General features: G+C 36.7%; 1 protein-coding gene across 3 annotated transcripts; it reads left to right on the top strand.

Annotated features, from left to right (window-relative positions):
- The first annotated feature begins 1,876 nt into the window (after window positions 1–1,876).
- LOC110060051 (ectin-like) lies at window positions 1,877–25,058 on the top strand. 3 transcript variants are annotated; one of them, XM_020766798.2, is made up of 8 exons: window positions 1,877–1,963; window positions 15,485–15,634; window positions 16,857–16,985; window positions 17,932–17,955; window positions 22,071–22,305; window positions 23,068–23,137; window positions 24,425–24,575; window positions 24,911–25,058. In XM_020766798.2, exons 2-7 carry the CDS (start codon window positions 15,499–15,501, stop codon window positions 24,572–24,574), a joined length of 744 nt encoding a protein of 247 aa, XP_020622457.2. In that variant the 5' UTR covers window positions 1,877–1,963; window positions 15,485–15,498; the 3' UTR covers window position 24,575; window positions 24,911–25,058. The 3 variants fall into 3 exon arrangements, with proteins under 3 accessions (XP_020622457.2, XP_020622456.2, XP_020622458.2); XM_020766797.2 differs by lacking the exon at window positions 1,877–1,963 and adding an exon at window positions 6,329–6,426; XM_020766799.2 differs by lacking the exon at window positions 1,877–1,963 and adding an exon at window positions 10,058–10,109.
- The last annotated feature ends 145 nt before the right edge of the window (window positions 25,059–25,203 follow it).

Here is a 25,203-nt window from a genome sequence, read left to right as displayed (position 1 = left end):
AAGGCTAAGTAGAATTAAACAAAAGGAGATAAATACACGATAAATGTAATTAATTTACATGCAATTTAAATTTCATTTCACGATTACACCTTGGTCATTTAAGGTTGATATCCCCGATTTTCCTGTTCCTGACTGAGTGTCAGTGAATCCTGTATTTTCTTGACTATTCATTTGCATATTAAAGGGAAAAAACGTTTTCTGGTTAAAAAAGATTAAAAACATAAACTTTCGGCTATCAGTCTATAGCCTTTAACGTGTGAAAAAATGTAGGCGCGCGAACGGAATGTATGCGAAAAGGGGTGTGAGAAATTTTTAAACACCCCTAATTCCGCGAACGGAATATAAACGGAATATACGGAATATACAACCCGTTTCGTATATATTCCGTTCGCGCGCATTTTTTCATACACTGAAAGCCGAAAGCATATGTTTTTAATCTTTTTTAACCAGAGAAGGCTTTTTCACTTTAATATGTCTTATCCTGGTTACAGCTCTATTTTCATTCATTTGCAATTTAAAAACAATTTCATGGCTAAGCCGTAGAGTAAAATAATTACAAAAGTAGCATAAACATAGTCCGCCAAGGCTAAGTACAATTAAACAAACGAAGAGAAAGTTATGCTGAAGGAATAAACAGCTGTTTAAATTACTTGACGATGGCACTTCGGAGTTCACTTAAAATTAAGGCAGCTCCGCCTTTCTTCAAAGGGACAGTCACGCATTTGGAATGAATGCAGAACAACGAAACTAAAATCGTGCCTTGTTCTCAAAAATTTTTCTACAGTCTTCGTTTTTAACATTCATATCAACTTGAAAGTCGCAATTTTTATTTGAGCACAGGGTAATTATCTGAACTTGCAAAAATATTTGAAATAACACTAATAAAAAAACAAATAACCTATTAAAATGACCACGCTTTAAATCATTTTACGATTTTACCTTGGCCATTAAGGTGGGACACCATGTTTCAAAAATTTTCTCGTGGCTAAAAGTTAACTCCAAACCATGGCAAAGTATACACTTTTAAAAAGCTCAAAGAGCAAAGATTATTAAAATAGTATTTGTGCATCCTATATCCGTATTATAACCTGACACCAGCTGATTAAATCTGCCACCTTCTGGGAAATGCCAGGGCTTACTTGAGAAAAGATAACTCCTACAAGAACTGATCAAAAGGAATAACTTTTACATTTTACAAAAGAAGACAAACAGCTTGCTGGGATAAGCATAGAGATTTTTGGAAAGCTAAAAACACGTGAAACGATGACCAGCTAAATCTGATTCAGAAAATCTAGCATACGTTTCAATACAGGCATAACTTTGACAGAATGCACTGGATGGAAAAGTTCTATGCTTATCTCACAGAACGTACTCAGAACAACAAATCCTGAAAATTTTAGCTCAATTGAATGAATCCTTCTCAAGATATCTTTTCTAGAAGGCGAAAATAACTCGTTTGAGAAAACGAGCTTTAAACTTACGGTAACAGTACTTGTCAAAATAAAACTTCAATACCTCAAGATTCGAGTTCCGTACGTAAAAAACAAAACTTCGAATTTCTTTCAGAATTTTAGGTTACGTCCCGCCTTAAGAGTGCTATTTTCTACATTCCTGAAGTTCCCGTGTGTACGGCCTTTCGGACACTGAAAGTGGCGGTACATCCTGTATTTTCTTATTATTTATTTTTACTTTAAACACTTTGATGGCAGCTAAGCCGATGTTTAGAGAAAATAATTAACAAGGCAACATTAAAAAAATGACTTTTTTGCTCTGCAAAATGTCCTTTAGAAAAACCAATTTAAGCTATTCCATTAACAATAATAAATGTATGTGACGTGTTTCTTTAGCTAAATCAACACAGTGGTTGGTATTTAATAAAGTGGGGGTGGTTTTGAAGAGCAGAGCAGAAAACTGAACGATCTCACGAAAGGAGACACGTTTGAGAAATCGCAACGTTTCGCAGGTATGGTTATGTACAACACTCACTAAGAACTGAATCATATAAATATTGTTTAATGCCAAAAAGTATTAGCTAATATTACGTATCTGTGATATACTGAACATTGTTTGTGCGTTAAACCTCTCGCTCCACATATATACAAACACGAAACGCTTACTTGCAAACAAATGACATTTATAATAATTCAAGAAGCAAATGGTAGGAAAGATCAGTATTTTTCTTCAGTCAGTTGTCGTAAATTTCGTTTATAAAAAATAGCGGGTTGGAAACAGTGATTACTACACAACTCTAGTTTTATAGGCCTAAGAATTTGAAAGGGAAATGTTCGGCAGGGTTTGGCAAGGTAAACAGCTAATGAGCCAGGGTTTGGACTTATGCATATAACAGCGAAGACCTCTCACGGATTCCCACCTGGATATATTTTTTCTCTGTGAAATCATTTGTTTAGGAATTAGATTGCTGCGGGATAGAAAACACCACAGAGGTTTTGTAGCAATTCAACACTGGATGATAACACAGAATTGAAGCCGACACGGATAACCCCAGAAAGAAAAAAAATAAAATAAAATTCACACCTTCGGAGCGATAATGGAACTTTTCAATGATACACTGAAAACAACGCAGTAAGCACCCCCTGTCAGAGGCTAATAATTAACATGCAGGCTAACATTTTGGCATTTCAACCACCTTTTGAATTTAGAAATAGCATCAACCGACTTATGGGCCTAAAACTGAAACAGGTTCTTACTTATTCACACTGTTTTTAGCAATAGAACTTCAAATAAAATAAATGCGAGGACGTTGCATACTGTGTTTACTTAAAATCTGTCTCACTACTCTTAGGTGGACAATTCTTTAATGCATAAGGCAGGGTCGCACCCGTTTGGACCCGCAACTAGTACCTTTTCGACTTCGGAAAATAAGAATCTTATTTTAGAACCTAAACTAGGCCAAAATCTCCGTAAATACCACATATACAAGCATAAAGAATGGAAATTATGTTACAATCAATTGGTCCTACAACAATTTAAGCTATTCTCTCCTAGATAATTTGTTTTCAGATTACCCTTTTTCTCTTCACCTTCTTTCATTTCTGAGATCTTCATTTAAGATGATAGTTACCATATTCTTCGCGTACATGACCGTACGGATAAAATTGCAAGTTCTGCGTATTCATTTTTTTTATAATTTTTATATAACGCGGAATAGTACAATGATTAAACACAAGATAGTCTGCCTAAGACTAAGTAGAATCAGACAAAGGGAGATAAATTTAAGCTCACTGAATTTAACTTTTCTTTTCAAGATGACGTCCCCTATATTCCTTACGTTCCTGGTGAATACGACCCGTTCGGACCCTTAGAGTGTTAGAAAGTTAATTCTGTATTTTCCTGATTCGCTTTATTTTGTATTTAAAACGATTTGATAGCCAAGCCGACGCTGTAGACATAGCCATGGTCTGCCAAGGCTAAGTAAAATTAAACAAACGAAGAAAAACTTTTGCCGGATGAATAAACATGTACTGTTTAAGTCACTTGACGACGGCACCTCGACGTTCACTTTAAATCGACGCATCTCCGCCTTTCTTTAAAGGGAAAGCCACGCGTTTGGAATGAATGCAGAACAATGAAACTAAATAGTACCTTGTTCTCAAAAGTTTCAACAGTCTTCGTTTTAAAACTCGCAATAACTTGAAAGTTGCAATAAGTTAAGGTAATTAGTATTTTAAGAGCCTGCCAAAAATAATTTTAAAAAAGTCAAACAAAAAACAAAACAAACACGAAATAACCTATTATAATGACAATGTATTTTCATGCAGCTTTGATCATCTTTTAGAAAAACCGCTTAGCTATGAAATAATTTATGTATGACATGTGTAAGTCAACATATAAATGGGATTTAGAAGACTGGAGTGTTGTTTAGAAGAGCAGAGCTCTTAGCAAAGAAAGGACCTCACGAAAGCAAATTCTTTTGAGAAATAGTATCGTCCAGAACGTAAGTTTGACTCATAGCAGGATCATACATGTACTGATTATTGTCGAGAAAAATACTACGAATCAGAGAAATACATCGTTTCTTGTTCATTTCAGAAAATAAAAATCCAGCTAGAACCAAACTGACTAGGCAAAGATCTCCGTGAATACCACATAAATAAGCATCGTATCACTAGTGAAAAATGATGGGGATCATGTTTTGAATCAAGGGGTCTTGAAGATATTTAGGCTCTTGTTTGCTTAATATGTTGTTTTAAAATCATCATTTGCATTTCAGTTAATGAAGTAAGTTATACTCTTGAAGTGGCTGTATGCACTACTTTAGATAATAGGGTGACTCGGCTTTTTTTTTTTTTTTTTATCTTCCGCATAGAGTATACATAACTAGTGTTAACAAAAATAACATGGATTTACAATGGTTTAAACTAAATCAGACCTATATGGGCTATGTCAAATGGTCATAAACTGCAAATCTTTCCCATGCAGCTCTTTTTTTGCTTCTCTTTATTTTGTTTTTTTTTTTCTTATTAGATGTGCATTTTCTATGATAGCTACCATATTTTTTACTGATCTTTTCTGCTACTCACTGTGTGCACGACCGTGCGGATAAAAGTGCAAGTCCTGCATTTGCTGACTACTGTTTATTTAGATAAAACGCGGAACAGTAAAATGATTAAACACCAAAAGGAGATAAATTTACGATTAATAAATTTACATGAAATTTAAACTATTTTATTTCAAGGTAACACCTTGGTCATTTAAGGTTGCTATTCCCGATTTTTCTGTTCCTGTAAACACGACCCGTACGGACGCTGAAAACGTCAGTGAATCCTGTATTTTCTTGGCTATTCATTTGCAATTTAAAAACGATTTGATGGCGACGCCGTAGAGTAAAATAATTTCAAAAGCAACATAAACATAGTCTGCCAAGGCTAAATACAATTAAACCAACGAAGAGAAAGTTATGCTGAATGAATAAACAGCTGTTTAAATCACTTGACGGTGGCACTTCGGAGTTCACTTAAGGTAATTCCTCTGAAATAAAAGTGGCAATAGATTTTGTTCAAACTTTGTCCACTGAATATTTGTCATATGATAACTTCAATTTTGAAACAAAAAAGGGGGGTGCCCATGCTCATTAAGGAGCAGTGAAGCATTGAAAATGCCCCATTTTGGCATTATTTAATGCTTATTATAAGAATGCGTTCCGAGTAATTGTAAAATCTTTGTGAGCCCAGACTCATCAGAACACGCATTAAACTACAGTCAATACATTCTGTCGGACACAAATAAACATTTTAAGTTTGATTATGACAGAAAGCTAACTCCTTGATTAAAAATTTGAACCAAATTTCTTGACGTGGTCACCAAACTACAAAATAGAAAAGACCACAGTGTATCTGCTATTTTTCTTATTTACTCAATTTTCAGCAATAGAAATTAGATCAGTCTTTTCTCACGCAAAGCTTACGATCAGTTGATTACAATGACTGGAAAAAAATTGGGATGCCCGTGTTAGTTGGTGAGCTAGAGCCATTTTTCAACTGACAGCACTCAATATCAAGGCAAATCCGTCATGTTTTCCATATGCGCGTGCACGAGCGCGCGCTAATGACGCCATAAATTACGCGCAGTAAGGATGCGCGATACAAATGTAAGGAATGACCTTAAAATTAACGCATCGCCGCCTTTCTTTAAAGGGACGGTCACGCGTTTGGAATGAAACAAAACAACGAGGCTAAATAGTACCTTGTTCTCAAAGTTTCAACAGTCTTCGTTTTAAACATTCATATCAACTAGAAAGTCACAATTTTTATTCGAGTACAAGGTAATTATAAGAACTTGCAAAATTATATAAAAAAACCAAAATTACAAAAAAATCTATTAAAGAAACAATTAACACTGAAAGACTGGTCCCGATGGGAGCAGTGAATTTTGTTTCCCGAGAATCGAGATTCGAGGGAAACAAAATTCACTGTTCCCCAAGCGACCAGTCATTAAGTGATTTGTTATATAGCAAAACAAAACAGAAGCAAAAACGCGCTGAGTTTCCAGCGACAACATCTTCAACTGCACGCTCTGATCACATGCAGCAGCGGTCAACATTTCGTGGGTAACAGTGAACTGTTTCCCGTTTGACGTCATAGTTTTCGCAATGTTGCCCGCTCATGGCATTTGGCCATGGCGGTAAACAGTTTTCATTGTTAGATGTTATGTGACCGTAAACTAGCCAATGAATGGGTGCTCTGTAGCTGGAGAAACGCCAGCTATTTAACAATACTTGTTATACTCTGCAATTGTCTTTTAGAAAAAGACCACTTCAGCTGTAGAATAATAAATGTATTGTGACGTCTTTCTTTAACTAGCTAAGTCAAAATGTAAATAATAGTGAACTGGGGTGTGTTTTTGAATAGCAGAGCGCTAAGCACCTCACGAAAGCAGATTCCTTTAAGAAATTGTATCGTTTCGCAGGTAAGGTTACATGCAACTTTCACTCAAAACAATATAATATGAATATTGATTACTGTCAAGAAAAATTCTGCCAATCAGGGAAATACATTCCCTTTTATAGGATCGTTTTCACGTGACGTCATCAAATTCCAAAATCCAAAACTAAAGAGCCAAGAAAATTTTTATTCTCATAAGGCGTAAGGGGATCTAAACATATATCTATTTACAACATTTCAGCTCAATAGCGTGCTTTGTTTGGAACCAGCGCCGTTTGAAGTTCAGAGTTAAGGCGGTGCGTGACATACCGCTCCGATCGCGTTTGTGGAAAAATATACACTTGTCTAGTGATTTTTAGCCTTTTTAAGGGTTGAAGTGTTAGGAACAGTGCTTTTGTAAATGTTTGTTGGTTCAGCTTAGATAATCAGTCGCCTAGATAGTCAAAGTAAGTTCCAGATGGTTGCACTATTTTCCGGCCGCCAAGTTGGTTGAGTACAGAGCTCCACCAACATGGCGTCTCCATACCGGGCTCTGTAAATTTGCCCAAAACATTACGACGAATATCTCAAGTTTGAGAAAACGCAGAGTCCCAAAACTTGGAGAAGTGTCTTCTTTACCTACCTCCTATAATATAAAAATTTCTTGTCTTTATCCACTGAATAGTTTTCGATTTATTTTTTCGTTGCGTGACAGTGATAACCGTCTACACTACTGCAACCCCGCGTTTAATTCACAAACTTGTTAGGCCTGTTAAAATACGTAGTCATCAATGTCTCCAACACACGTTGACCAAAACAAAACACACGTTGACCAAAACAAAACACACGTCGACCAAATTTTGCGAGAACTGCTTGAAGATAGAGACAATACTGATCTTTTCTATCGTTTGCTACTTCGTCATTAATTTTCTTTCTTTGTAAATAAGCGTTTCGTGTGTAAATGCTCGGCACGGTTAAACAAACGAGCCAGATAGGAACTTATAACCTAACAACGTAGACGTGACATGATTTGCCCTTCTTTGAAGCAAAATCAGTGTTAATCAGTGTGATCTCTGCTTTCAGAAAGTCATTTTTGGCAATTTCTTGAAATGAAACGAAATCCGAAAATAATTAGTTTGTAGTTTACTAAGGAATAGAAAACGCCACAGAGGCTTTGGTGATAATTGAACAAACAGCAACACTGGGTGATTAAGACAGAATTGAAGCCGACACCTAAGTTAGCACACGACTGAAACACTTCGTTAGCGAAATAGTGATTTCAGACTAAAATAACCAAGATACCGACGATTTCGTTACAAACCTTCTATTACGTACCTTTCTATATTTGCGAAATAGGAAATTGTTTTGAACGGGAAATCAGAAGATAACAGTTTTCTAAGGGATAGAAAACATCACAGAGGTTTTGGTGGTTTTCTCTTGGTGATAATTAAATAAACAGCAATTCTAGGCGAATACGAGCGAAATACGAGGAAATTATTTTAAAAACGAACTGAAACCTTGAAATTAAATTTCCCTCCTTGTTTGCGCAGCTTTTCTTGTTCTTTCACACACCAATTTGTCGAGCCATAGTTCAGTCGAAACAATGAAATCTTTCCTTTTGATGGTTATGGTAACGTGTATCTTTATCTAGCAACGTGGAATTTGATCAAGAGATTTCTAGTGCAAGTGAAAACATTGCAGATGTCTTGTTCGGGTGTTTACGAGTTGTCCTGTTTACGTTTATATGGAGTCGAAAATCAGTCACAGTCCATATTTCTCATGCATGGCTCCAATGTACATTAACTCCACAGGTATACAAACTTTTTTATACGTCACCAAATATATGCCACATTAACTTTAAGTAGATCTAAATAAACAAAACCTCCTTTATTTGTGTGATTTAAATGAGGTCTTTGAATAATTCAATGAGTATTGATTTTTCAGCTGAAAGCATTTGACAAGAAATAGAAATAATCAAGCGGTCATCTCTGAACGTCATTATCAAGTCTATCAAGAACTAAAAGTCACTTGACGTTAGCTTTCCGCAGAAAGAAATCCTGAACTTATTCTGATTTTCACAATTTTGTTGACTTCAAGTTCTTGAAAATATGTTAAGAGATGACACCGAAACGTCGCACCGCTGAAGCAATATAAAAATATCCCCTGATAAATATAATTTTTCACGTTGTTATTGTAAGGCAATTTATGTCTGATCAATAAACGAGATGTCCCCTCCTATATGACTGATGTTTTCTTACTTATACTAAGTTAGAAATTATTTTGTTCTCGTTTCACTGTAGAGTGATTAGACAACAAATTTAGCATAATAACTGGTTTGTTTGAAAATGTTATCGCGCGTGGGAATAAAAAGCTGCATAAGTACTTTTTGTTTTATAATTTCATCAGACTTTTACAACCTTTTCAGAAACTTTGCTTTCGTTCCTTTTTATATAGCTCATTCATGCTCGTTATCTTGAAATTCTCATGGAAGAAACCTTGAAAAACTATACAAAACTACTCGTTGACAAATAAACTCAAGGTAAATTCACCGCCGAAGTACACAAAACAGTTGTTTTATATTGGCGTTTAATCTAGGACTTCGATGATTTTGACATCACATTTCAAGCTACTTTAAACGTTGAAAATAACGTGTTAAAATAACAGATCTAGAAATACAAGAAGCACCGTGATCAGAGAAGAGACTGAAGAAAACAGACACTCTTCGGAATTGCTTTACACACACTTCAACCTATTTAATTCTTTCTCTTTTTTAATTATTATTATTATTTTTTTTTTTTTGCGTTCTTCAATTACGGTGACTACGATCAATAAAGAGTTCATTATTGGCAATAATACACTTCGAAAACAAAAAAACAACAACTTGAAATCTACTAAGAAAATGATATAAAACCGTACACGCAAACGAGACCGATATCAACGGCGATCAAAGTAATTAACAGTGGGTTTCTATGGCTATGGTGAACAGCTGGTTAATTTTTATTGTTATAATTATCACCTTCAGGGCAGTAACCTCCATTTCACGACAACCGGTTGAGCCCAAAATTGAAACAGGATCTCATCTGTTGCAGTGTACTTAATAGAACGAACCTGAAATAAATCAGACGGTCTAGAACATGGTGTATACTGCATTTTCTATAGAATGCATTCTTACTGTCAGACATAATTATATCTTTCGCATGCATTGATCATGAAAGGACCATGCCCATTTGGGTCAACAGTGAAAACCTTTTCCACTTGAGAAAATAAGAAGCTGTTTAAGAACTTAAATAGTCTAAATTCTTCCTTAATGCCACATATATAAGGACCTTTTTTGGCTAACATGAAAAAAATGTACCAGGTTACGTTTTTATTGGTAGGTTCTGTATTTTGAATACTAAGACTGCGTGTGTTATCTTAAAGAAACAAAAAGCAGCAGTAGGGAGAACAAAGTACACATTCGAAAAGGTACTACTGCAATATACGTATACAAATGAAGATATAATGAACAGAAATATTATCAATAGGATAATAAAAGACATAGTTATTGTTTCCCTTGATAGCAATGGAATAACAAACATTTCCATATCAATGCAACTGTATATATCTACCAATCAAAGTAGACAGTTTGGATTAATCTAACGGCTATATCACGAATACAGCTGCGAATATTGCCTTCAGTTCAACAAGTCAAGCGACAGAGAAACACCCAGCCTTGAACAACGAAAATCGGTAATGTTATATTTATAGTCGGAATATGAAATTTTATTTTATTGAAGTTACTTTTTTTTATCATACTTAAATACTATACTTAATAGGTCAACGGCAAAGGAAAGAAATGCGTTTTGCACTATTTTTTAGCCTAAAAATATTGGAAATTCTTGTCTTATTATTTTTTTATACTCGTTCGTAATGCGTTTTAATGGTTTTAATTTTCATGTTCCGAAAATTAATGTTTCTTTTTCGGTTAATTTTAACTGTTTCATTTTAATTTTAAATTTTGTGAACTATGATTACTATTATTTTGAATTTTCTATGATTTCAAGATTATTCAGTAGCATTTCGAAAGAAAATGACTTGATATGTTGTTAACACGGCTGCAGACGTTTTGAACTACCGGCAAATGTTTTCAATATTGATATGCACACGATACTTACAACATAGAGAAGCTGTGAAATGAGAATACTCCTGATATTTTTCGCACCATGTTTCGATACCTTTCATGAAAACATCAGATAAAAACAACGAGATAAACGTCGCAAGTGTTTAAAATAGCTCTATCGAAAAAAAAACATCAACATGCATAAACTTAACGAAAAAATAAGACTTAGTGGCTCATTGCTTTTTCAAGACAAGTTCTAAGGGGAATTGCTTAATTATGAAGGAGACTTCTTAAGACTTATTTAAAAAATTCATAAAAGTCAACTAGATTGTAAAACCCCGAGAATGTTAAGTTTTATATAAAAACACTTAATCAGCTAAGTTGAGGACAAATAACAGTGTAAGTTCTATTTGGCGAGAAAAACATACTATTCTTGTTATTATGCCTTGCTTTTTGAGAGCACTTAATAGTGAAATATATTTTCGGCGTTTTTAAGAACTCCTTAAAAGTGTTGTCTGGCTAGTGGTACGAAAACACTTAACACTTTAACACTAAGGAGAATTAATTTTTACTCTTACAGCGCTTTAATCCGTCTTCATCAGTCGTCAATAGAAAAACGTTGAATGTAAAAACATAACTGGAGTTCACATCCCCTCTTGGTAGTCTAAATCACGATTTTTATTTTCTACCTGTCTCAGTTAGTAATTAGACTATTAAACTTTTTCCAGATCAGAAGACAGAAAAATTAATGAAAGCTCTCAGTGAGAGAAAACACTTATACTTTGAGAGATTTCATAAGCAATAAAGGTCGTTTCTTCAACAAAGTAGAGACACAAATATTGAAGCCACCATTTATTTAACGCGAGAAAATTTAATTGTTTCCCAATGGCAATTGTTTCATAGCGTCTTAAGTTTATAAAAAAAAAAACGCGCTCACCTGGTTACTAAGATAAAATTCTCATCTTTGTGATGGAAATTTGCCTCTATATGTTAATAAACCTAAAGTTAGCTATAAATAAACTAAAGGTAACAGTAAATAAACCTTAAGTTAGCTTTAAGAAGTAATAAAGAGATAAGAAATTCAAATGATACTTTGGAAAATTATATTTCTACTCAATGACATTCTGAGGGAACTTTTCTTACGTAAAGAAGAAGAAGAAAAGTGACAAATGTTATTTCTTTTGAGAGGAGAAAAAGCTGGTAGACGAAGGAAAGAAAGCCCATGATGCTACTCGTAGCTACAGTGAGAAAAACAAGAAGACATCATGTCTTCAAGTCTTCTTCTCGTTATTCAAACAGACTCCTGACATCGGTGAATCAAATTTCCCAGAATAGTCAATATATCATTCTGACTGGTATCTCATTTTCAGGGTACCCAACAGTACAAGAATGATGACTGTCAACTTATTCAGTAAAGATCACTTTATTACGCGTGTTGTCAAACCCTCCACCAGTCTTCAATCCATCGTTTCTTCTGTCTTTGAATTGAACGACAAATGGGCATGCACTGCCGTTTGATTTTGGACTTGTTATTGTTAGGTTCAGCCACGAGACTATGATCATATTCCCTTGCTTCAGCTTCATGAGTTCACAAAGACTGAATACACAAAAAAGACGAAGACGGCGGAAGCGTGTTTGAAAGTTAGGGCGAGTGAAAAACTTCAGTTTAATTATGACTACGTTGTTTCGTTGAGTGTTATATTTTAATGGCAGTATTTATCTTCAGAGAACGGCAAGCCGAGATGGACTCACAACACGATGTACTTTGCGATTGATAGAAAGCCCGCGTTAGTTAACAAACAACGTAAGCTGGCATCGCTTATGAGAGCCTGATGTTGAAAAATGTTTCTTTAAACCTCGGCTATAACTTTTAATACATATTGTGCAAACCGAGAACTGAGATCGTTTGTGTGAGGGTCTGATGTGGAACAGTTTTCCTTTAAACTTTGTTTCAAGAATTATTTATAGCAGTTTTAAACTCAAGATTTGACAAAAAGTTTCGCAAAAAATGTAGGTGTTGTTGATTACTGAGTTAGAAATTTAAGAAATCCCCCGTACTTAAAGAAGTTTACCATTTACACTGATGATATGGGAGCGACACTAAGCTAGGAGGTAGGGTTTTCGAGGATTCTTGCAGACAGTCATATTACCAAATACACCATCAGATAAAGCAAACCGTCTAATCAATTTGGCTGTTAAGAGAATATTGCTTTCCATGTTACATGGGCATGTATTTATCGGTACATTGAGTCTTACAAGGCTCACTTTTATCAAACTCAGTCATAATTCGACAGTTGACAAACCAGTCGAAACACGAAACACTGTAATTCACTGGTATGTGTTTTTAAAAACCATTGAAACTGGGCACGACGATCAAAACTTCGAAACAGGGGCTAATAATATGTTACATCCCAAGAAAAAGGTTCCCAAAATTCAAGAATTTTTTAATTTCTGACATTCGAACTATCATTTGATCGATATTGCTCCAGAAATTCCAGGTGCATTAACAAATGGAACGGAAATTCCTGTTCAAAGTTTTCAAAAATTTGAGAATGCATGCTTCATGAGGTCGTCTTCATTTTCGGAAATTCCAGAAAGTCTACTCCATTTACCGCTGGAAATTTCCGGAAAATCAAACCAGAATTTTTGGTGTAATGGAAAAGACCTACTGGATGAGGGTCTTGCCGGCGTAGGAGTTTGATGCTATTTATTTATCAAACTCGTGGGATTTATGAAGTTTATTAATTTGCACATTCATAATGAACATTCGACATTCCAAAGAAATACTTTTGCGACGTTCCTTCACTTGTTTACTTTAATATTCATTTTAAAGTTGTTAAAGTATGCACCCTGATATGTAATTAAACTCTCTTAAGCGCTTTCGCTTCGAACGCTTTCCGCTTTCTTTGCCGTCAACTCGTTAACCAATAATTCCCACATCTGTATCAAGAGTGTATCCGATGCAATACTATTTATCAGTTTCTCCCAAGTGGGTTTTCCAGGACTAAATTTACAACAATATGCAATTTATTTGAAGTATTAAGGCTGATAAAAGCTATAAGGCATTTGCATAAAATGGCAAGGTTAAAAATGATCAAACATTGGAAACATTCCTTTCAAAAATTTTTTGGATCAACGTGTACTTCGCGGAAGTCCTATTTTAAACAAACCTCTAACTCCCATTTTTCGTTTTGCCGCCTTTTGCCGCACAGTTTCTGAAATATACCGCGTTCTCACTTATTTTTGTAATGAACGAACTTTAGTGCACCACAATCTTGAATGCTTTCCACAATCTTATCCGCCTCGCTGACAGGTAAGAATACTGTTTTCAGGAATCAAAGCTGTGGACTAGTCCTAGCAGTGAATATACATACACAGAAGATAAGGATTGCCTAATCTTTGCCCCAAGTGTGCGGTGGAGAGTATTGGCCAGGGCGCCCTATGCCCTTCCGGCAACGTATGGTCCTTTGCTTGGTTGATTCTAAATGACCAGCTTCTAGGCTGGCCAGATTCTGTTGTCTTTTGTCCTTTAAAACGGTGCCGATTATTATCTTCAAGGCTTACTCACCGAATTGAAACAACAGATTAGCGCGATTGAGAAGCTATTTGAAAAACATTTACTTCACGGCGTCAGGGTTTCCAAACACTTGAAAACTATAAAAAGAACTCGGCCTCTATATGGTCTTCGAGCTATCAGTGATCAGTCATCTCAAGTTATCTCCTTCAACATCAGTTGTAATTTCCAGTTTGGAAACCCAGATGATACACTCATACTCCCTTACAAACGGACAAAGCGCACCTGGTGAATTTACATCTTCAATGCTGGTCCTTTTACGAAAAGGTAGCCATTCGAGATATCTATTTATCGGGAAAATTAAGCATGATACATCTGTAAAGTCAAAACACATTCAAACAAACATCTGAAAGTGCCAAATTTAGCTCATACGCAATTTTTGCCGCATGCCCACTATAGGGTCAGTATTCTGACTGTAAGGAAAGCCCGAAACCTCGAAACAGGAAAGGGCCTAAGAGTTTTGTCAAATTTATCACGGCCCACCGTATTATATAATGCTTTACCTCGGTAAAATTTTTTGTCGTTTGCTACACAGCTGACAAAAGTCTCTCTCTGAGAAGTTTACAAAGCCACTGTTTGTCGTTTACGAGAGGGTAGCCATTCGAGACATCTGTGTAACTGAAATGCAGTACACTTTAAGTGATGACAACACATACAACCGAACAATATTTTAAAATCGAATGCAGGCACTGGCGGATATAACTGGTGATGAATGTATAAATACATGTATAACAAGCAATATATTTCACTTGTTTGAGATTTAGTTGGCACATCTCCGGGTAGGTAAGTTCTGTTTAGAAGTGTCGTCGCCCACCTCAGTCAATTTAAATTCATATTACGGAATGGAAGAATCGAGTCTAAAACAAATTGTGTACTTTATTATTTTGTTATCGCATGTCAATCCTTTGGGTTCTTTATTAGAGTTCCGTTGTGCGGTCGAGCATGAAATGGTGGAGAATCATTTCTGAGTTAGTTTAAAGCGTGCTAACCCCAAGAAAGGAAAAGGGGCACCATGCAGGCGAGGCAAAGAAAAAAATCTTGGACCCCATTAAAGGGGTCGAGCAACACCCTGGCAAACATTAAGCTTTCACCAGCTCCGTCAAAGAACGGCGTTTTAAACTAATATTACCTTTTGGGGAGATGAATATCACTGAGGGAAGAACAGTACGATATCCACAAATGTTACGTTTCAACAGCATAATCTTCTAATTCTTCAATTTGCGCCGATTAAATACAATATTATTCAGTTTTAAATTGTAAGCCTGATTTCCAATTTTCCTCGCGAACGACCTGTGACTAAATATAATTAATATATGATTATTAGCCCCAAGCCAAGAGCTTCCAATAGTAAGCTATATTGGTTTGCCTTTTCTTACTGCTTGCGTCACCTGTTTGCAATGTTAACATAACTTCCCTTTTTTTATTTGAAAGATATTCCAAGAACGATGAACATCTGTTTGATTGGTTTGTTCCTCGCCGTATTTCAAGCCACCAGTGATGGCGCCCCAGAACGCTTATTCCCAGCACCAAAGCTTCCTGCGGATGTCTCTCAAGAGGAGAAACTTGTTGAAAAAAGAGCTAGTAAGTAGCGTCCACGGTTACAGTTTTCTTTCTGTTTTCATGAACATTCCAAATACATTCTTTTTTATTTAACAAATAAAGAAGCCTAACCCGTGTATTACACTGTGGTAAAACGCGACGGGCATTTGAGAAAACGAGTGAAATGTAGAAAACACGAGCCGCTGGCGAGCGTTTTCTACATTTCTCGAGTGCTCTCAAATGTCCGGAGTGTTTTATCACAGTGTAATACACGGTTTAGGCTTCTTCATTTGCTATGATATAGATTTTATACGCGCAAAACAATAAAACACGCTTTCTCTATGTTTTATACTGTGATAAAACATAAGTTTTTGACCAATCAGAACGCGCGTAGGGTCCTATCTATATTATAAAAGAATATATTTTATAAAAATATAGAGGCTGAAATTTGCGAAATTGTAAGAATATTTTAAGAATAAATCCGAGGCTAAGGTTTTCAAAATAAAGAAGATAATTTTGTAGGTTGAAAATTTGTGAATTCAATACAATTACATGCTTTTCGGCCATAACGAAAAAACTAGCCAAAAAAACAACAAAAACAGCACATGTTCGATGCCAATAGGATGTCTGCAAGATGTTATGTGTGTCAAATCGTATCTATAACGAAATTCTCGATCGTGATTGGCTCTCTGCGCGCCTATTTGTCACATAATTGGCACGTGATCGCGTGCGGATCCAATTACAGGTATCCAATTACATTTTATTGTAAGTGGTACCTGTAATTGGATACCCACGTGATTCGTACAACAATTGAGCACACTTTAATATTTACAAAAGTATATGTCCGTGACATGGACCTTTGCCGGCAGCTCGCCAGTTTTTACGAGCACGCACCCCCATTACAGCTAACACGGTAACACTTCGAAAAATGAGGGTCGATCAAAAATAACACTCCTTGTAACTTGCTCGAACATGTTTTCCCGCATTTCGCTTCAGCTACATATATTTTCCTCAAGTTTTGAACGACCATTGTGTCTGTGATTGTGATTGGCTACGTTAGATTCGGTTTTACGACACGTAGTTGGTATGCTAAAAGCAAGGTGATAAACAAGACTTTGCATCACTTCAAAAGGGGAAACTTCATTATTTCTTGAAAGAAAACTAGTAGTTTATACCCTGGGTTTATATAAAGAATTATCACTTTTGTTAAGCTTTTTCTGTGTCTTTTGAAACGTTCCCATTCGAGATATTCTTCAATTTGCAGTGTGCACTGACGACCAGCTAGACAAATATCCCCTTCATTGTCCAGGATGGGCGGCGAAAGGTTACTGCAGCGTCACATACGTGAAATTTATGCAGACCAACTGCTACGCAAGCTGTGGCAACTGCGAAGGTAAGAAAATACATAAAGAGACCCATAAGAGACTTATTCCCAAAGTTATCCTTTTTAGTCATTTTTAGATCACTACTCACGGTTTCGGGCCTAGAGATAGCGGCCAATCCTATGATGCGAATTTTGTTCGCGAGGACAACCCATACTGCTTTGCACGTATTTTGATCCTCCAAAGAAAATATCCACGCAACGCATGTCACGTGATAAGATTATCTGCGGAAGACCTGGATATCAGGTCTTAAAATAACTTGATAGGGATGACCTTAGGAGTAAGGCCTACATGGAGGATGAACTTCTGTATTTTAGACATTTGATGTATATTTTAGACTTTTATTTTTCAGAGGACCCTCCTGAAAACCACCTCGAGGTGATTGGAGACCTCATCTAAAAATGTTAATTTATTATTATTATTATTATTATTATTATTATTATTATTCAGTTAACTCTCTTATCCTTCATCCTCTCTGGAGCTAATAAATATGTTGAGAGTTTTTCGTATGTTGGTTTAGCGCTCATCCATTGCTGTTCAACAGTCACGGTCAGGGCCGTAGCGAGAAAGAAAATTAGGGAGTTTAAGAAACATTGCAATGGCAACGGAAACTTCGCTGAACAAAAGGTTTAATGAGCAGAACAATGGCTTTGCACATGCGTTGTAATTCTTGGAAGATTTCTTGGTCGTCGAACATCCTCTGCAAAAAAACCACAAACCAAACTCCAATGTCCAATGTCCAATGCATATGTCTATGTTTTAATTACCCCCTTCAAAACAAGATAAGCGGAAAAAATGACTGAAGCAAGTACCTCGGTTTACCTCATACTGGCTACAGCTCTATTAATTAAGCGCGAGCAGACGCTTCACACCCTCCAAAGACAAGCGTGCGCTTTCCTCTTTATTGGTGCTATGCTATGCATTTTAATGTTTTCATTTTTTATAATTTCTTTTCAGTTCCAACCACTCCAGTCCCAAAAGGTGAGTTAAAAAAGAAAATGACAAGCAACTTAGTACCAATCATGAAAATAAGAAACTGCAAAAGAAACTCGGGAAACTTGGAGACTAGGGGTCACAATACATACGAAACCATCCAGTATTCAATGAAATACAGCCCCGTTGTGCAGTACGTGTCCACTGCGCCAACGCAAGAATATCCTGGACTACTCTAGCTTTGACTACATATATCTTATTAGATGTTTTGGTGTGTAGCCGAGTCGCTGTATGTTTTTACGAGTTGTGCCGTATTTTGACGGGCGAGTCAAAATACAAACAACGAGTAAAAATATACAGCGATACTAGCTACACACCAAAACATGTGCAACTAACTGTACAATATCGCTGTATATTTGTACTGTTATTTGGACAGTATTCGCTGCAGTTGGATAATAAGTAGTGGCAACGCTACGGCGCACGCTTTAAACACGTAGACTTTTTCACAGTTCTTCGCGGTTACGTTGTGATTGTTCTCGGCGTGCCCAGCTTGCAAGCACTAAGATCCTAGAGTATTCCTCAAAGGCATTATATTAATATATTATTATTATATACATTATATATTATACTCACAGAATCCTAGCTAAAAACCTTGATTCACTGCATGCCAAAAATGAATTTTATTAACAGGGGAAGGAATAAATAAAATTGTTATTTCCTTAGACATCAAACAAAAAATGCAACGCAACCCCATCAGTTGGGCGATAGTGATGGGCTCCTGGCAATAGCCGCTTATAAATGTATCTGATACTTGGTTGTCTCCTCCCGAGTATACTTTTGACAGTAAAGCAAAACGACTGTGAAAGATAAAAAAGTATTTGTTTGAGGCCTGCTCCAGGCAATCAGATTGTGGCGAGTGAAGATTAAGATTGCAGCAATAGAATATCAACCCCAGCCCTCCCCCCCCCCCCCCAAAAAAAAAACAAAATCGTGCAGGGGACCTGATCCCACCCAAAAAAAATCCTGCAGAGGCAGCGGACGTAAAAAAAAATTCCCGCAAGCTGAAAAAGTCCCACCCCCTCCCCCCTCTCAGCACTTTTCTAATGATCCGTCTCTAAGACAGAAACGTGCTCGGCGCTGTAATGGCGCGTAATCCTGTGCGTCTCTCTCTGTACAATTTTAAGTTTAAAATGAGTCAATTTCAGTCGAGTTTACCTCTCTGATCATTGCTGTATTTGAGAGAATTTCTGTGGAATACACCTAACTAATTTCCTCGCTATCTGCTACTCAATTTACGGTAGAAAAGTCGATTTTGAGCTTTTCGAGTGATTCGCAACGACTGACAGAAATTGTTTTTGTAGCATAACTTCAAACTTTGCACGAAATTTCACACCGGTTAAACACTTTTGGAGAACTTAACTGGTGAACTAAATGCAACTAACATAAAGTAGTTCGCAATAAATTTGTTCTTTAATTCATCTTTTGTTGTCTAATATCGAGTTACTCGCTCGTTTGCTTGTTAGATTTTCTTACGAATGGTTTGAAGAGGGCGCGTAAGCTCCGCCGGCCCAATTCAATGACAAAGTTGCGTAAACAAACCCACTTGTAAGCCAATTTACAGCTAGAAAAAAAGATAAACATGTTATTTTGCGGTTTAGAGTCGGTCCGTATAGTGAAAAACTGTGACCTCGGTCTTGAAAATGCTGCCCTCGGGCCACGGCCTCGAGCAGCATTTTCAAGACCGAGGTCACAGTTTTTCACTATACGGACCTTCCAGCTGCCAAATAGCATATATATATATATATATATATATATATATATATATATATATATATATATATATATATTTATTTATATGACACCGCGTTACCTGGGTCGCGGGCTTCCTGAGTACGAGTAACTTTAAGGGTGTAACTTCTGGAGAAGAAGTAATATTAAAATGAATATCTGTTGAAGGTTGTTTTTGCTAAAACTCTCGGCTTCGCCAATCATGGAAATAAAAGTGAATATTTTTTTTGATCGAAATCAAACCCTAATCTCTCAGTTTCGACACAGTAAAGGACCTATTAGCTCTTATAGTTCACCACTAAATTTTCTCCGATTCTTATTGGTTTAAATTGATCACGTGGTAAGATAGTGCTCGTCCGCAGAGAGACACTAGGGGACTTTAGATTTGAGTACGAGTTCGAGATCGAGTACGAGAATGACTTTTCAATTCTACTTTGCAGGCTTCATATTATCACTTCACATACCCATCTCATCCCATGAGCTACCCTCTCTACCTAAAACCAACAGGAAGAGCTAGGGCTCAGTAAATGTCACTGGTGTGAAATTCGAAAGTCGTAGTCGTACTCAATCTCGTACACGTAGTCAAATCTAAAGGTCCCTACTATCAGACCATAGTGCTCGTCCGCGGAAAATACCCGGTTGAATAGTACTCGTCCGTGAAAAATTTTCAGTAAACAAGCGGGTTTGTAGGAAATAAACAATTGAAATTGTAGGTGGGTTTTTGTCTGTTTTCTTTTTCAAATTTTACATTTGGCTTTCACGGCTTTGATCTAAAAAAGTTGAAAATAATTCAATATGAATTTTGAACTGGCGCACGGAAGAAAATTTGGTGGTGAACTTTTTCGCCATAGATCGGTCCAATTGACCATTCTTATTCTCTAACGAGCAAAATTTGGCTCGATGAAGGATTTCATACATTTTTAGTTAACCCTTTGAATACCAACTACGCATATATGCGTAGTTGGTATTCAAATATTATGTGCGTAATTAATGGTCGTGTTCTTTGAACCAATTGTGACGTCATCAATTTAAATGTCATCAGATATTCCTGGTAAGCAGATAGTAGTGCTAGGCTAGCCCTTTCCGCACAATGGTCAGGTCTAGATATCGACGACATTCCGACGTCGCAAATCGAAAAACAACGTTATCAGTTTTGGTGCAAAAACGGTGGTAAAATGGTCCACAACGCCTATGATTGATCAAGGTCCATTTCTAGGCTTTGCCCGTAATTAACATCCAACTTTTCACTGCAGCCAGAAAGAACATACAATGCAAAAGGTAGCCAGTGTAAAAGGGCTGAGAAAAACAGAAAGGAAAGGGCCAACAAACGAAATTGAGAACGGTTAATGGCGAAAAAAAAAAAAAATCCAAATTTTGGCTTATGCGCATGCCCGGACTTGAAGTTTTGCTCAATCTTGTACCTAATCCTCGAAAAATCTCTCCTTTTAGTAAAAAAAAGCTTTTTTTAGCAAAACTTAGGCTTATTTAGCGTCATGGCAGCTAAAAAACCTGACTAAACGCTTAAAAACGGTATTTTTTGGCGAAAGTTTGGTATTCAAACGGTTAACAGAGTATTTCAGTGTCTCGGAACTATCGGTCGGATAGTTGCCCCTTGGAAATTTGATGCTCTTAAAACTAGCATATTTGTTTTGATGAACATCAAACTTCCACCGGGCAACTATCACCCGATAGTTCCTTGACAGAAACACTCTTTTGTTTAAATAGTCCAAAGAGGATGCAAAGAGTTTATGTGTGACACGTGACGAAGGCAACATTTAGTGTAAGACACGTAAACTAAAAGACGTACGGGATTCGTGAATTTATGCGAAAAAGGTTTGGTTAAAAGCAGCTAAAAGCATAGTTGACGGGTGAATTTTGTTAAAAATTCGTACTTGAAACTTGAAACGCGAACATAACGCCCCAACCTCCCCTTCAAAGTTCCTTTGCCGCAGTTACCGAGTTCATTTGACCTCGTTTTGAATTGATTTGTGTTAGTGAAATAACCACATTTTTGCCTGCAACTGATTCGTTGTTCGGTCCAAGACTAAGATTTAAACAAAGATTGCCAAAATTATTTTCAATGAATTTCGAACGAATAACAATAGTTAAAGCTTTTTGTCAGTTGTTCGTAAATCTGACCAGAAATGCTAGCAAAATTCTCGACTATTTGCCAGTTGTCAGTTATTTAGTTTTTGCCATTTGTCTGCAGTTAACCCCATCCAGACCCTCTTCTCTTCAAACATTCGCATTACAGTGAGACCTAAGATTGAGTCGTCCTGTCAAAAGTGGGTAAACAAGGTGTAATTTGATTTGAATTAAGTCGTGAAGTCTGATTGTGATGAGCATTTGTTTTCTTTTTTTTTCTGAACACGAAGTGGATGAGGACGCCTGCCTTGCAGCCCACAATGCCAAGCGTGCCCTTCATCAGGACACGAACCCGCTAACCTGGAGTGATACACTGGCTAAAAATGCAAAGCGCTGGGCTGATGAATTGGCAAGGGACAATAAGTTTGAACACGACCCAAACCTCAAAGGTGAAGGAGAAAATCTTTCCTGGTACTCATCCTCAGGTGGAACTGTCATGTCATGCGCAAAGGCGGTGGATTCTTGGTGAGTGCTTTCAAAGTCTAAATAATCGTTATCATTATTTCGGTTCGCTAAGTTACTGAAGGTTCCTAAAGCTTAAGTACCCATTTATTAAAAATATCAACTTCCTACTCCAGAAACATAATAAATGATAAAAACATGTGGACACAAAGGAACAATTTCTTAGAAATGAAATGTTTCGATGTGGTTGCAACGTTTTAATCAGTCGCGTGTTAAAACTGATCACGTGATCGTGGACAAGGACACCAGGAAGATCTATAGTCATTAGAGACGTTTTCAATTGCATGAGCATCGCAAAACCAAAACCAAATTAACCACTCTGGCCAGTTACAAAGGACAGAGACATTACAGTGAACAAATCAAAACTCCAAGCAAATACAACTACCTGAGGCGAAGCGGGGAAAAGTGAGTGCGTTTGGTTTTGGTTTTACTTCTGACTGGTTGACAAAGTGTCGCGATTTTTTTTTTGAGCCAATCGCGAAGCGTAAAGATTCAAGACACATCAAATCAAATGCGACTTTCAACACTTTAGTGAAACCTACTGTATCCTGGCTTTAAACATTGAAATAATAACACTGTTAAAGTAATTAGAGTATGTTATAAGCTGTCTTGCATACTCAACTAATTTTAAAATGCGTTGACTTGTATATAGAACACTGCATGTAATCTTTTTTTTCTACAATAAAGGCATAATGAAATTACAAACAAAATTATCATAACCCTGATATATGTGATCTGTTTTTTTTTTCTTTTTCTACATTAAAGGTACAGTGAAATTAAAGATTACGATTATAACGACCCTAAATTTGGCTCCAAGACTGGTCATTTCACGCAGGTGAGCTGATTTATTTCGCGAAAAAAACGCGGTGGCGGGAGGAGGGATGGGTGTTGGACAGTTTTGAATAAAATAGAGCATACTAGATATTAATCGAAACGAGTAGAATTGATATTAAAGAAATGAAAGGAAAAGAAAAGAAAAGAACGGAATATAATAATAAAAGATTTGCATAGCGCCAGTATCCTAATGTTCAAAGGCGCTTTACAATATCAGAGAAAAAAAGTATCAAAAATTAAACACTGAAATATGGAATGGAATGGAAAGGAATAGAAAGGAATAGAATATAAAAGAATAGATAATAGAAATGGCTACCTCATATAATTATGTTGCAAAATACTTGCGTTAGCCATGCTTGCAATGCCTGGGTTATTCAATTACAAACTCAGGGGTTCGATATTTTTTAGCTTGCTTTGAATCACCGATTAGTGATTCATTTAAATTGGTATTTAAATTGGTAACTTATTGAGCTGTGCAAGGCTAAAGCGGCCTTCACACGGCAAACTTAAGTTGGCAAACCCGTGTTGGGAAACTTCAAAAAGTTGGCAAACTCGTTCCTTCACACGTCAAACTCGCGTCAAGTCACAACACACGGTAAGTTTCAACATGGCCGACTTGGTGCAGTGCCGCTCACGTAGAAAAATGGAACAGAGGAAGAGAAGAGAAGAAACAGAAAGCGAGAAAGGTTTGGACGAAACTCAGTTTGTCTGCGAGCTTCTCTATTTTCTCTTGTTTGTTTTTATTATCTTTGTAGACTACAAATGAAACGTCCTACACAGCCGGACAATTGTGAACTTCTTCGATAAATTTAAAAGTGGCTTCGCGTTCATTTTGACTTGCGTCCGCCATTTTGTGAAGTGTCACGCAAATGAATCACGTGAATAGAGCGCGTGTTTTGATTGTTTGACAGACACCAACACATGTTTGCCAATCTTTTACACGTCAGATACGAGTTTACCAACACGAAAAAGTTGATGAAAAAGTTGGCGCGAATAGAGACAATTTCTGTTTCTCGCCAACAGTTTGCCAACGTGTTTGCCGACTGTTTTTGTGCCGTGACACACACACCAACTTGAGTTTGCCAACACGAGTTTGCAACTTTAGTTTGCCGTGTAAAGGTCTCTTAAAGATTCAATTTTCCATTAGCCCATAATCGACATAACTTAATTCAATTTAAAGAAAACGTTCAAGTTTGAAAGACATGTTTCGACAAATTAAATTCAATTTAATTCAGTTGAAAGTACAAGTTCGGGTCAAAGTATTTGTAATTGTGCGTTTTCACTGCAGGTGGTTTGGAAAGGCACTACTCACGTGGGAGCGGCGCTCGTCAAAAAAGTGAACAGCAAGGGATACACCGAAACTTACATAGTCGCACGCTACTCCCCACCTGGAAACTTTCGTGGACAGTTTGCAAACAACGTTATGCCAACAAAATGAGGTAATTAAAGTAAAGACATTAGTAAGAATGCAAAGGACCTAAATTCTGAAGGCATCCTAATTTGTCCAGGCTTCTTGGAGGATACGAATGTAAACATATAGAGCAAGCCCAAAGTTGTACCTACTTTAATTATCTCACGCATCTGAGTGCCCGAGCAATGACTTAGGCCTGTGTCGTAGGCTCATTAGCTCGAAACAAACGATTCGATTCAGAAACTAATAAAGTTCAGAATTGAAAAAGGGAAATTGTATCAGGTCTCTTTTCTCCAGATAATATATTATTGATAAGGAAAACTTACATAAAAGTGTTGATTTTATCGTGAACTTTTGTTTCAGCCGGCAGTACAGTCTAGCCTGAGTGTAGACATTAAAGAGTTCCGCCACATTTGTGAGGACTGTGATCCTTGATTCAGAGACGCTGAGGCATTTAACACATTGTAGTAGATTTAGACAAAAAGGTCAATAAAAGTAAACATGTGGGTAACCTGGCCAGTCTCGCTTGTTTATTTATTTATCATAATTTTTTTTTTACAAAAGTGGGGTTCCCCTTAAATAGTCTGAAATAAAGGAACATTTGAAATGGAATATCTCGTAGACATCCATGCACTTGAAGAACTTTAGCTACCGTC

Source organism: Orbicella faveolata, unplaced genomic scaffold (assembly GCF_042242905.1).
Source record: "Orbicella faveolata isolate gen_17 unplaced genomic scaffold, um_ofav_v1 contig_47, whole genome shotgun sequence".
Lineage (NCBI taxonomy): Eukaryota > Metazoa > Cnidaria > Anthozoa > Scleractinia > Merulinidae > Orbicella > Orbicella faveolata.
Note: the sequence above shows the minus strand (reverse complement) of the source record. Positions and strands in the feature narration are given on the sequence as shown.

Excerpts from the sequence above, each read along its gene's own strand:
- LOC110060051 (XM_020766798.2), top strand. The coding sequence starts at position 15,499 with ATGAACATCTGTTTGATTGGTTTGTTCCTCGCCGTATTTCAAGCCACC. Across the intron at positions 16,986-17,931 it reads AAGCTGTGGCAACTGCGAAG|TTCCAACCACTCCAGTCCCA; the intron begins GTAAGAAAATAC and ends ATTTCTTTTCAG. Across the intron at positions 22,306-23,067 it reads GCAAAGGCGGTGGATTCTTG|GTACAGTGAAATTAAAGATT; the intron begins GTGAGTGCTTTC and ends TCTACATTAAAG.